Source organism: Rhagoletis zephyria, unplaced genomic scaffold, assembly GCF_001687245.7.
Source record: "Rhagoletis zephyria isolate East Lansing unplaced genomic scaffold, Rhagoletis_zephyria_1.1 Rzeph_scaffold_01076, whole genome shotgun sequence".
Taxonomy (NCBI): Eukaryota; Metazoa; Arthropoda; class Insecta; order Diptera; family Tephritidae; genus Rhagoletis; species Rhagoletis zephyria.
In genome coordinates, this window is record NW_016158160.1 from 137086 (window position 1) to 149291 (window position 12206).

Consider the following 12206-nt stretch of genomic DNA (forward strand, 5'->3'; position numbering starts at 1 on the left):
AAAAAAAAAAAACCTGGCAGCAAATCGATACGTATAATATTTAGACGCAAATTTATAGCTTTTCAGTAAGACTCGAGTTATATGGATATAGTTAGTTTTATCTAATGAGTTTTAAAGTCTTCGATGAGGTTTATTTCTTCATGCCCTACTCACAAGCAAGTCTATTCAAGGAACTCACTTTCGGGAAAGGAACTGTCGCAATGGTTTTAAATGGACTAGTAACTAAACTCTGAAGAACAATAAAACGCCAGCTTTTATACACAACAAGTTCTAAACAATCCAATTTTGTGCTGCTTGCCATCTTTGCAATCCTCTTGACAGCTTGTCTAATTTGACAGTTAGACGCACACAACAATTTAGCAAACGCTATTACACCGCTGAGAATAAGTACATTGTATTTAGGCTAGCAATAAAATTGTAACATTTTACAAGCATACATAGAAAATAAGCTAGAAAGAGTAAAATAGCAATAAAAAGGAAATAAAAACCAAATGAAAGCAAAAACAATTGTTTGACAAAATAATAAAAGCCTAGATGAGTCTTTAGATAGGCAGAGTGAAAGAAGGAGAGTGAGTGTGAAATTAGNAGAACTGTCGCAATGGTTTTAAATGGACTATTAACTAAACTCTGAAGAATAATAAAACGCCAGCTTTTATACACAACAAGTTCTAAACAATCCAATTTTGTGCTGCTTACCATCTTTGCAATCCTCTTGACAGCTTGTCTAATTTGACAGTTAGACGCACACAACAATTTGGCAAACGCTATTACACCGCTGAGAATTAGTACATTGTATTTAGGCTAGCAATAAAATTGTAACATTTTACAAGCATACCTAGAAAATAAGCTAGAAAGAGTAAAATAGCAATAAAAAGGAAATAAAAACCAAATGAAAGCAAAAACAATTGTTTGACAAAATAATAAAAGCCTAGATGAGTCTTTAGATAGGCAGAGTGAAAGAAGGAGAGTGAGTGTGAAATTAGATAAGTAAAAGTGAGAGGAAAAGAGTGATTGCGAGAGTGAGAGTTCAAGGAGGAGAGTGAATATGCGAAGAAGAGCATGATTGTAGGAGTAGACTTACATATTAGGTCAAGTGTAGGAGCGTAGACCGGCTTGCATGTTATGGGTGATAAAAAAAAATAGAAAGCCACCATAAAAAGCCAGCACACAAGCTGCCACACAACAACAACAATTTTTATTGTCAATTAATTCTGGACAGCAAAAAGAATATTCCGAATAGTTTTGTGACTTTGTGTTGCTGACTTTCGCTCGTTCTGTTTGCAGTTTTAGTGTTGATTTCGTTTCAATTTTTTTTCTTCCTTTGGTATTTTGCTGTTAACCGTATCCCCGCTATGTCTTCTGTTGCATGCTTATTACCGCATTATGTTGCCAATCTCATTGTTGTGGGTAATAAAAAGCCAAGTGGCGCATTTTTCATTGCCGCAAAAGTCAGGCTGTAGCTATGTACTTACATATGTATGTATGTAGTACATGCGCCCCAACAATAACAAAAATGGCAGCCCAAAAACANCTAGGACAGTTTCCCTACTTTCGTCGAGGTTACAGCTATGACACCATTGGTGATATGTGAGGCACCTCCTTGCTGCATGCTCACCAAGGGGCCAGTACCCTTAATTGCGGGTTTTATTGATATCTTTTCTTTACCTCATTAAGAGGTATTCCTTGCAGTTTTGTAAGTGTGTAGGTTGTTCCATAATGATTCAGCCATTCGTGCGAATGTCAAGTATATTTCCTCCTTTATTACACCGAGTAAACAGTTTATAGTATGGAGTTCGGATACATCAAGCGGTGTTCCTGCTTTAGGCAATTCGTCAGCCCCCTTTTCGTCGTGTACGTTCCTATGGGCCGGATCCCAGACGAGTCTCCGCCATCGAGCTTAACGTACACTTTTAGTATCTCACAAATTTGGTATTTTTTGTTGGTGATACCAACAAAAGTGCGAAAAAATTTATAATTTTTTACTCCCTACCCTCAAGCCGTTACAATCCCCAGCACTTCCGTTTGGAAAACGCTAGCAAAGTTAAATAGTCGGCGCAAGAATGGAAATGTCCAGGTTTTCAGAAAACACCCCCACACCCCCATCGCAGTCCATTTTAGACCCATCAGTTTAGATGCTGGCAGCATTTTCCTCGATATCCGCGCCCTAATCCAGTCCCATCCATTTAGAATGGAACTTAACATAAAAATGCTTGCTGAAATCTAATAAAGGAGATATATTTTCAGATTTGTCCCCCAAATCTGAGAGCTTGTCAAGAACGCCACTATGCCCACATTGCCTGGAACTCCAACAGACTGGCTCTTTGAGTCTAATCGCAGAGTTCGCTGCAATTTCGTATATGTAGAGCTCTATTGGCAATTGATGCAGAATCACATTAAGTGCATCTGTTCGACACTACTTTTAATTGGTTACCGTAAGTATTGTTCTTATAATGGCCGTATGCATCCTCCGAGCAAGTTTGGGCTTAAGTCCCCAATTTCTACGGAAGATTCTTTTACATGTACGTATAACAGGCTTTTAGGTGTTAAAAAGCTCAGGTATTCGTCTCTTAACGCATCGATGCGAAAAGCATCATATGTATTAGTCCATCATTCTTTGTTGCTCATCACACTAGGTCCTACGGAATGGTAGTAGAGGCTTCTAACCACCAAGTCTCAGAAAAATAATTCGGTGAAAATATCTCAGCAAGTACTGCTCAGCGGACGTCGGTAGACCACTTTTAACACTGTATACCAGCGATGGGCAGAGATAGCTTTTACTCTGCACGCGCCTATACCAAATGTATAGAAAGCTTAAAAGAGCTTTATTTTAAAAGTCAATGTTTTATTTACTATATAAGTTGTCAGCTTAGTACATTCGTTAACTCAGGAATCGTCTTCTTTTTGATAAATATACATATGTATATAGTATCATGGGATGCTAAAGGATTCGCAGTAAAAAAAGAGTGACTATGTGAATACCCTGAACTTCAAAGAATGGCGTTTAGATTTCTTAGAGATCGCTTTTCCCTAAATTTGTTAAAAAATCTTTCCGTATCTTCTGCTTCTATACCAGATTAGATTACAAAGCGAAGTTTCAATTCAAAACTTAGTCTTGCTGAAGTTAACCACATGAACTTTTCCATAAGGTCCCCCGTATACGCAACGAGGGCAACGTAGTATGAATTCGCATTATAAATATTTAGGTATGTACTGTTAGCCAGCAGGCGACTTATAAATAATACATCGATTCGATTAAATCACATTTATTTAGTACCACTGGGTTGTTTGTAAGTCCTAAAATACATCAAATTTTATCTCCTCCCAGCTCTAAAGGCAATCTTTTCAGCAAATATCAAAGGTACTGCTGCTTTTTAGAGCGCTATTTCGCAACACTGTTCGTTGAAATACTTCTATATGTCTTTTTTCCTCTTTTGTTGACACTGTTGCCATTTGTTAGCGACAGTGGTAATTTATGACATTTTTATTAAATCTATAAACTCTTCTAAGGACAACTGTGCAAAGTGTCAAAGTTTGCAGGGTAAAAGTTTGATTGTATAGTTAAATGGTTTATTATTAAAAGAACTAGAAGTCTGCAGTAGGAAGAGAGAAGTGAGAAGAAAGTGGGAAAGCAAGTAGGAAATTTTGAGCTCCAAGACTGAAATATACATACTATAAATAAACGCAGAAATTTTGTTCAGCATTTATTTAGAAAACTTCATAAAAGTTGCGAAACTACTTTATTCTGTCTGCGTTTGGAACAACATGAGGAGCGAGTTCATAGCAAATGAGTGGTATGCTAGCAGCTTAGCAAGCGAAGAGCGCAAATCCATTTGTGAAGATGGAAAAGGCATACAAATTTGAGAACTCATTTAATTGAGATAAGTGCAATAAATATAAAATATTTAACTGAAAGTGACTATGCAAATTTGTCGTACATTACATATTTGTTAATTAATTTAAATGGTATGACAAATGCAAGCAATTAAAATATAGCGAGCATTTGCATATTGCTATGTTAGACCGGGTCGGTAGGCATACGAAAGAAAAGAAGCTTGTTATTAAGATTCCCCACCTCCCCCCAATTTTAAAGCTTTTTCGATAGGTTGTTGGCGTAGCAAAAATGTCTGCCCTAAAATTGCTAAAGTAGTAGTCTCTTTATGACTTACTATTTTATTTCTGTTCGTACAAGGCTTCACTATTTGGCAGAATTTGTTTTTTATTTCATTTCAGTCGGATACAAAATGAGTCAATTGCGTTTACTCTTTGGTCGGGATGATTTAGAAAAAAGCTAAAAAAATTAATTGATTGCATACTATTGACAAATTCTAAAGGTTCTTTAGAAAATGGCGCAATGAAATTTGGCACACAGATAGTCTGTAATCTGGATTAATATATAAAAAGATTTTTGAAGACAGTTGCCACCATTTTCAAAAGTTCAAATCAATTAATGTAAAAGTTAGATAAAATATTACAGCAGTGTTGATGTCGATTTATTTTGAAAATATTTTTGAAGATAATTGCCACCTGTTAAAAAAGTTAAAATCAATTTAATTTACAACTTACAAACAAATATTTTAATATGGGGGTAGCAAACGAGGAAGGTCTGAGAAAGATTTTTTTCGAAAATATTTATTCCTATAATTTACAAATCAATTTAAACGTCATATCTTCAACTGGCTTCCAAATTAAGGAGATTTATGAAAGCTTTATTTCTAAGATATGACCGAAGAAGGCTGCCGCCTGTTTAGAAATTCGAAAACAAAGTAAAGTAACAATTTTAATTAAATATTTTATCAGATATTTTTAAAGAAAGGTGCTAGCGGTTTGGAAACTAAAATAAATTGAAATATTTTGATATGGGTTTGACAGAAGAAATTATACTAAGCCTTATTTGTAAAATATTTTTGGCAAGGTTGCCATCTGCTGCGAAGTTTAAATCAATTTAAATAATAAGTTAAATGCTACTTCAAGTTGCATTTTATTATACTAAAAGTGAATGCGCTATTCAACTGCATACTCGAAATTTTCCTCAAAATTTTGGTTAAAAAGTTGGAAATTTTGATAAAGTTTTCTAATTTTTGTAAAAAGTTTTAAACTTTTATTTATATAGTTTTTGTTATATGTAGTGTGAACTATATTCACCAATAAATTTTTTTTATTAACTTAAAAAAATTCTACTTCACTTTTTTTAGTGGTGGTAAGATTTGCGTGGCCACATATTAAATTTAAAAATTGTGAAGGATTTTCCAATAAGTGGCCGTATGTCCTAATGTAGCTCAATTATAACACGTTGATATGTAAATCATTAACCTAGCCATTCATTTGGGAGCTCATCCCGAATAAAGTATTTGTATTGCAGTTTTATACAATTCTGATATTACATATATGTACATATGTATGTGTACTTCTTATATCTGATATGTATGCCTAGCAGTGGGTCAGCGAAAGCGCACTGGCATATTGTTTTCCATTTTGACAGCCGCTACTGACAGCTTCATTGAGGCAAAGCTCGTTTGCCGGTTTCCAAACAAATGTCAGCAGACGTCAAACTGCATAATCATGAATGCAATACGAGTGCGTTTGTGGGAGTGTGGGCTGGAAGAGGAGTATTGGGTGGGACAGACAGTATAGTGATTATAATCAAGCAGCAAAATAAGCGTGTGGGAAATGTAAACAAAACATTAAAGGCGTTGAAAATTAATCAAAACAAATATGAAGCGAAGAACTATAAATGGAAAAAACTTACATATGTATGTACGTATGTACATATATTCAGCGCAGAGCAAATGAATGAATGAAGTGCCAAGCAGTTGAAAGCGCGCTGAAACAAATAAAAGTAAAAAATAGTTATGCAGATGTTCATGTGCATCTCTAGCAGCGTGTGAATGTGGGGCGTTAAGGATATGCAGCATGGCTGAGTGGCAGCGTGGCAGCTTGGAAGGCAGGCAGGCAGGCCGACCGCCGGCAGCTGTCAAAAATGTCATTTACGCTTCGGCATTGCCGCAATGGACACATGTTAAAGACATTGCGCAAGTTTTATATTTCGCTTATTTTCATATGTTAGGCTTGAAATAACTGCATACATACATGCATTGTTATATCTGTATGAAAAAATTCGATAGCATTGCTACAAAACTTTTTTTTTTTGCCCATAACTGTTAAATGGCTTTCCCATCGCACTCGCCGTATTTGGCCAGGAGGGTGTTGCCAGAAATGTCCACAGCAGCATTCCAACAAACATTCCAGCGGCTGTAAAAATTTTAAGACATGTAAAAAGACAAGCAGACCTATTCAAGCCACATGTGCACAATTTTTCATGCATATAAAATTTATACCAAGCAATTTTATGTGCAAGTACGTCAAAAAAATTGGAAAATGTGTTCAAAACATGCATTTAATAGTGCTTCGATCGAAGGCACACACACAAAAGCATCCACACACACACTCGCTAGAGGTGGTTGCTAGCAGGGACGTGAACCGGTTTTGAACTGTAAAAACAGCTACTTTCTGTTACCTAGCTTAACCATTAACCGAACCAATATTTTCCACAAATGTCTGATCCGAACCGGAAGCCGAACCATTTTTCATAAAGGTTTAAAGGTTCGTTTCACCCAATTTTCAATAGATAAATCTACTCCCTTTTTTCTTTTTATTAAGTATGGTAATACATACCATGTTTGTTTAGCATGTGGCAATATCAAATGTAATGGCAACCTATCTCATTTGACAGACACGTGACACTTATGCTTGCACGTTACTTTTTTTTTATTTCCGAACCAGCTTCAAAGACCTAAATTCCGCTTTGGTAAACCAATCAAAAAGCAAAAACGGTTCGAACCGCTGAGCCGAATCGACCAAATTTTTCATCCGGTTTACGTCCATGTCTAGCAACCATTCGGGATTTGAAAGGGCGTAGAACACAATTGTGGAAACGGCCGAAAGCAGTACATATATTCGGCATTATAACCGCCTGCCGAAAGTTGAGCGCAAATTTTTCTGATCCATTTGCTTTGCTTCCTTATCCAACTTGGAAAAGGCAGAACAGACTTCGCGATTTTTGTTGCCGATGAAGTCGATGTCATCGGCATACGCCAGCTATTGCACGCTTTTGTAGTAAATTGTTCCTGAGCGGTTCAGTTCTACGGCCCTCATTATCTTTTTCGTCATCAGATTAAAGAAATCATACGAAATGAAGTCACCTTTTCTGAAACGTCGTTTGACATTAAACAGCTCGGAGAGGTTCTTCCCAATTCTAACGGAGCTGGTGATTTTGCTCAACGTCATTTTACACAGCCGTTTTAGTTTCGTGGGGATAACAAGTTCAGACATCGCGGCATATAGGTGACTCCTTTTAGTGCTGTCGAAAGCAGTTTAACGTCGACAATAGGTGTAGATCCTTTTCTCACGGGTCTTTTCCAATATTTGACGTACTCTGAATACATGATCAAGGGTGAATTTGCTATGTCTAAAGCCACACTCATTGACGGTGGGCTTCAGTCTTTCATACAATATGTTCGATAAAACCTATAACAGAAGCTTTGACTTACAAATAACTTAGTCGTAATGCGTTTTTAGCGTGTAGCCAGTCCTTAGGACTGCAATTTCCTTCGTTGAAGAGAATAAAGTAGAACAAATGTAGCTGAGTCGCCTATATTCCGGAGGCGACGAGTACCCGGCAATCCAGCGTTGAAAGTGTTAGAATATTCTATGTATCAGTTACATGTCTAATTCTCTCCTTAAATAATTGAAGGATAGCCATCTACCCAGTTAGAAGTTTCCTCCATTTTTTACCACCAAATCAGTGCGCTCATTCCCTTAAATTTTGTTTGCCTCCAGGCACCCAGTAAGTAGCGACCCGGCTAATACCAAGCGAGTGTGTCATAATAGCCATTACAGCTTTAATGGCTTCGCGGCTGTCGGTGAAAAAATTTACTCGTGAATTTTGAGAAGTTGAAGCCGCAGCTGCCGACTATGCAATTTTGGTTTGGGGCATACAACTTGGGCTACTTTCTTCACACACTTTAGATTTGTCGGTGTGGTCATTTGCCCAGCTTTGGTCAACACCGGGACATAAATATCTTCCTGTTTGACACATCCTGATTTTTGCTGACATGAAGCTTTTCTGTTCAGGAGTACTGCCATACTTATCTTCCACCGTGTGACCACCTCTATGGCTTCCTTCCTCGTCATCCCAACCCAAGCGTCAGGCCGTCTCCCACAATATCACTTTGACCTGGTACCCAGGTCTACTTAGAAAATATTCGCACGAGACCAAAAACGGCAGGTTAGCTGTTTGCCCCTCGGCTATCAGAAGGAATGTTGAGTCCAGTCGCTATACGTAGTGTTCTGTGCTATCAGTCAGTTATAGATTGAGTTAAGTACCATATAAATTCAAAACCGAGAATCTGCCGACTTTCTTTTCACTATTTTCTACGATTTTATGGTCTTCATAAAGTAAAGTGCTTCTATTACCGTATCACAATGTGTCAAAGGCGGTACCTTTTTCCCGGATTTGGGTTAACCAGTTCGTATGATTTCTGAACAGTTCTGGAGGATGTGAAAAATATGGCGACTGTATAAAATTTCAAGGAAGTCCGAATGGACAGACGGTGTCGCAAAAGGAGAAAGTTTAATTATGTTACAACAACAACTATTTAGCAACATAACACTCTTCTCCATCACCTTAAAAAGTGAAATAAAAGACGGAGTCGGTATCAAACACTTGTTCAAACTCACATCTTTAGCACTCAGGATGCATTTTTTTCATATGCATATTTAATTTTTATGTTGCATGCACCCATGACCACAGAGATTGTTGCATAATTGATATGGCAGCCTGCAATGTTAGCAACATTTGAACAGCTTCAACTAACAACCAAATTCGGGCTGGTTTCGTTACGGTGCTGTCGCTTATTTCAATTATGATTAAGCATTGTGGAACAATTGATTTGTGTGGACTGTTTGCTGTAGGGAATTCAAAAACAATAACATGACAAATAGATACATAAATGTATGTATATATTTTTATTTTTATTTTGAGGCAACATGTGCTCACCGCCAGCAACGGGGGGTCGCCTTTTTTTTGCTTATGACACCAACAGATGATGGATGGCGGTGCAGTTGAAGGGGTAAAAGCATAAAAAAGCTAAAAAAAGTATTTAACAAATAAAAAGTAAGATACAAATGTGTGAATTGACGGGTCAATAAGTGTTTTCACATGTACGAGTACTCGCTTGCCTGATCATGTATGTATGTACATGACAGCTGGCATTGGCGTCAGTAAATATTAAACAAATGTGTTTAGGACTTTTACTAGACTTGAAGAGTTTAAATCATTTTACGAGTATACAATAAACATTTTATTAAAAATGTGTGATCACTGGCAAGTAAATGAGATTGGAAACGCTCTATAAATCGGGGTTTCACTGGAGTACAATTTTTCCAAAGATAGCCAGGCCTCTTGAGCTAAGCTTGTACTAGTCATAAGTGCTTAAAACAATGCTCAATCGAACTCTCAGTGACCCACGCACATTTCCGTATCTCAAAGAGTTCACTGTGGACTCAGTAGGCTAGTCTCAGAGTATGAAGTTCAATCCGATCCAGGGATGTGAATGGGTTTTGAACCGGAAAACCGCTTTTTCTATTAATTAACTGAACCATTAACCGAACCGAAATTTTCCACAAATGTTTGATCCGAACCGAAAGCCGAACCACTTTGCATAGAGTTTACTTACCATTACCGTTATTAAAAAAATACCTTATCTGAAACGTAGAATTTTAATCAAAATTGTCTAACCTTCTATTTACTTCCTTTTTCATTCCAGATCTCACACATGCTGAAGTCAAACCAAAATTGGAAATTTTTCCCATGCAAGAAGTACAAAGGAAACCAGTTGGCAAATCATTGATTCTAACCTGTAAACCGATTGTGGCTGATCCGAATTTGGTATCGGATTTGCAATGGAAGGATAATATGAATAATACAATATTGCCCAAACCGTAAGTTGAGAAGCAAAAAGTTGTACGAATTAAATATTAAAACTTTAAAGAATTAATCCAGAGAATTATTTCCTATGCTCTAAAACAAAAATATAAACACTTGTATATATAATAACTATAGTGTAGGACTCCCAAGCCTTAAAAATATAGTATATCTGAAATGATTCTGCTATCTCTAAAATCTATAGTAAATAACTTGAAAGTAACTTACCTGTAAATATTTTAAATTGTATAGATATATAAAAACATATCCCAACGCCTATTAACTTTTTGGTAATTATCTGCAGAACTCGCAATATTAAAAATTTATTGAAGTTAGACAAAAGAAAAACTATATAATATTTTGTGGCCTAAATGAGCGAAGTAAATTATCTTAAAAACAACTTTCTAAATATTTTTTGTACTAAATAATTTTTTTTCTGAGATTAAGTTCCTATAAGCTTTTTTTCAAAACACTTAAATATACCGGTTTTTTGATAATTTAGAGCTTTTTAATAATTTCCTTATGGGTCAATCGACCATTTTTGATTTTTGTGAATTTTGATCAGAACTTTTCTTTTATCGTATATCGTATAACGGAGTTCTGCCAAAGAAAAAAATAAAAATAAAATTCTGAAGTTATGCAAAATTCTTAATTTGACAATTTTTATATTACAGTTACAAAATCTGGTCTAGTTCTAAAAGCGATATTTAGGGACATAAAGAAAAAATGCATACTAGTGTATATAAAAAATTCCAAAAGTTATAAACATACATACCCAATTTCACCAGTCAATTCTAAATTTATCAGGATGTTAAATATTAAAATCACAAGATTTTATTCGAAATTTTACTATTTCAAATTTTAACAGTCTAATGAATTTTAAAAGTGATTGGTGGAACCGAGCATAAGGCAAGTAGAAACTTTTATAAACTTTAGACTAAATCTTTTTAATACCAAGAAGTTTACACGAAGAAGTTTTTTAAGGATATCAATTTTTGAACTTCGAAAAAATATTTCGTTCGCAAATTCTATGTGAAGTTACATATGTGAAAACATTTTTATTTCACTTAAATTTAGTTTTAATTTAGAGTAGATACGCAATTTTTTTTATTCAAGAAATATAACTTTAAAAGCACCTACTTGAAATTTATCGGATCTTTTAAGATAAACTAGAGGTATTTTTATATATAAAAAATATCCATGAATTTAATACAAGTAAGATTTTGCTTTTACGGTTTTTTACTTTGAAAATTCTGAAATTTTTTACTTTTCGACTTTTTTAGTAAATTTATTTATTGTACTTATGAATATGCAAAAAAAAACACCTTTTATTAGCTTTAGACCTTCTCAAAACTTGAACTTGCTAAATCCGTAAAATTTTGAACTTTCGAAAAATATTTTATACCTAAGTATATTTTTGCTCTGGCAAAACTTCGTTATGTTACAAAAGAAAAGTTCTGACCAAAACTCATCCAAATCAAGAAAGGTCAGTTCTAACCATTGATCGGTTTGAACCATAAAGTTCTAAAATATTTTAAGTTACTGTATTGACGCTTTTTTATAAAAAATTTATTTAACCTAAATTTATAACACAGTATTTCTCTACTCTATACAATATAGCTACACATTTTAAATCTAAATTATTTATATCACTTCTGTATATTTAATTTGCGCTATTAATTTATTTTTTATTCTCTTATTACAATCTTTTTTATAAAAATTTAGGAACAAATACTATTATCCACTGTATGATTCCAAAGGACGTAGATTACCCGCTGTGTAAGTGTAAAAAACACTCACTATCTTTCGCTCAACGCTAATGTTTGTGTGCCTAAACTGAATGAGTCATCATTAGTTAATGCGTTTTTTTTAATAAACACCGAAGCATTTTAGTGCAAATATTTAGCATTCATATCAAGTAAACTTTTTTGCGAAAAAAAACTAAACGATTTTTAGAATAAATTTAGCCGCACCCGGCACCTGAGGCATGCCCCTAATGCATATGTACGTAATACCAACTCAACAACAATTTAGCGCGCACACAAACCACTAATGCAACTGTGTTGCCTTGTCAGCCATTAACATGCAATGTTGCCAAGTTGCTGTAGCCAATTGCCTAATTTTCATTAATTCAATGCATTTGCAGTAATTTTTACTGGTTTTGAAGAAACCAAACATTTTTTGTTGGTACTTTCATTCGTAGTTTAATCCTTTAACAGAGAAT

At 35.1% G+C, this 12206-nt stretch overlaps 1 protein-coding gene across 2 annotated transcripts in view; it reads left to right on the forward strand.

Moving 5' to 3' along the window:
• LOC108362718 (fasciclin-2-like) overlaps positions 1 to 11869 on the forward strand; it is a 107399-nt gene extending 95530 nt beyond the window's left edge. For both annotated transcript variants that reach the window (XM_017615824.1, XM_017615825.1), the window contains exons 3-4: positions 9825 to 9999; positions 11708 to 11869. In XM_017615824.1, the coding sequence (XP_017471313.1) occupies positions 9825 to 9999; positions 11708 to 11765 (233 nt within the window). In that variant the 3' untranslated portion in view covers positions 11766 to 11869. The remainder of the gene's footprint in view (positions 1 to 9824; positions 10000 to 11707) is intronic.
• Positions 11870 to 12206: the final 337 nt, after the last annotated feature.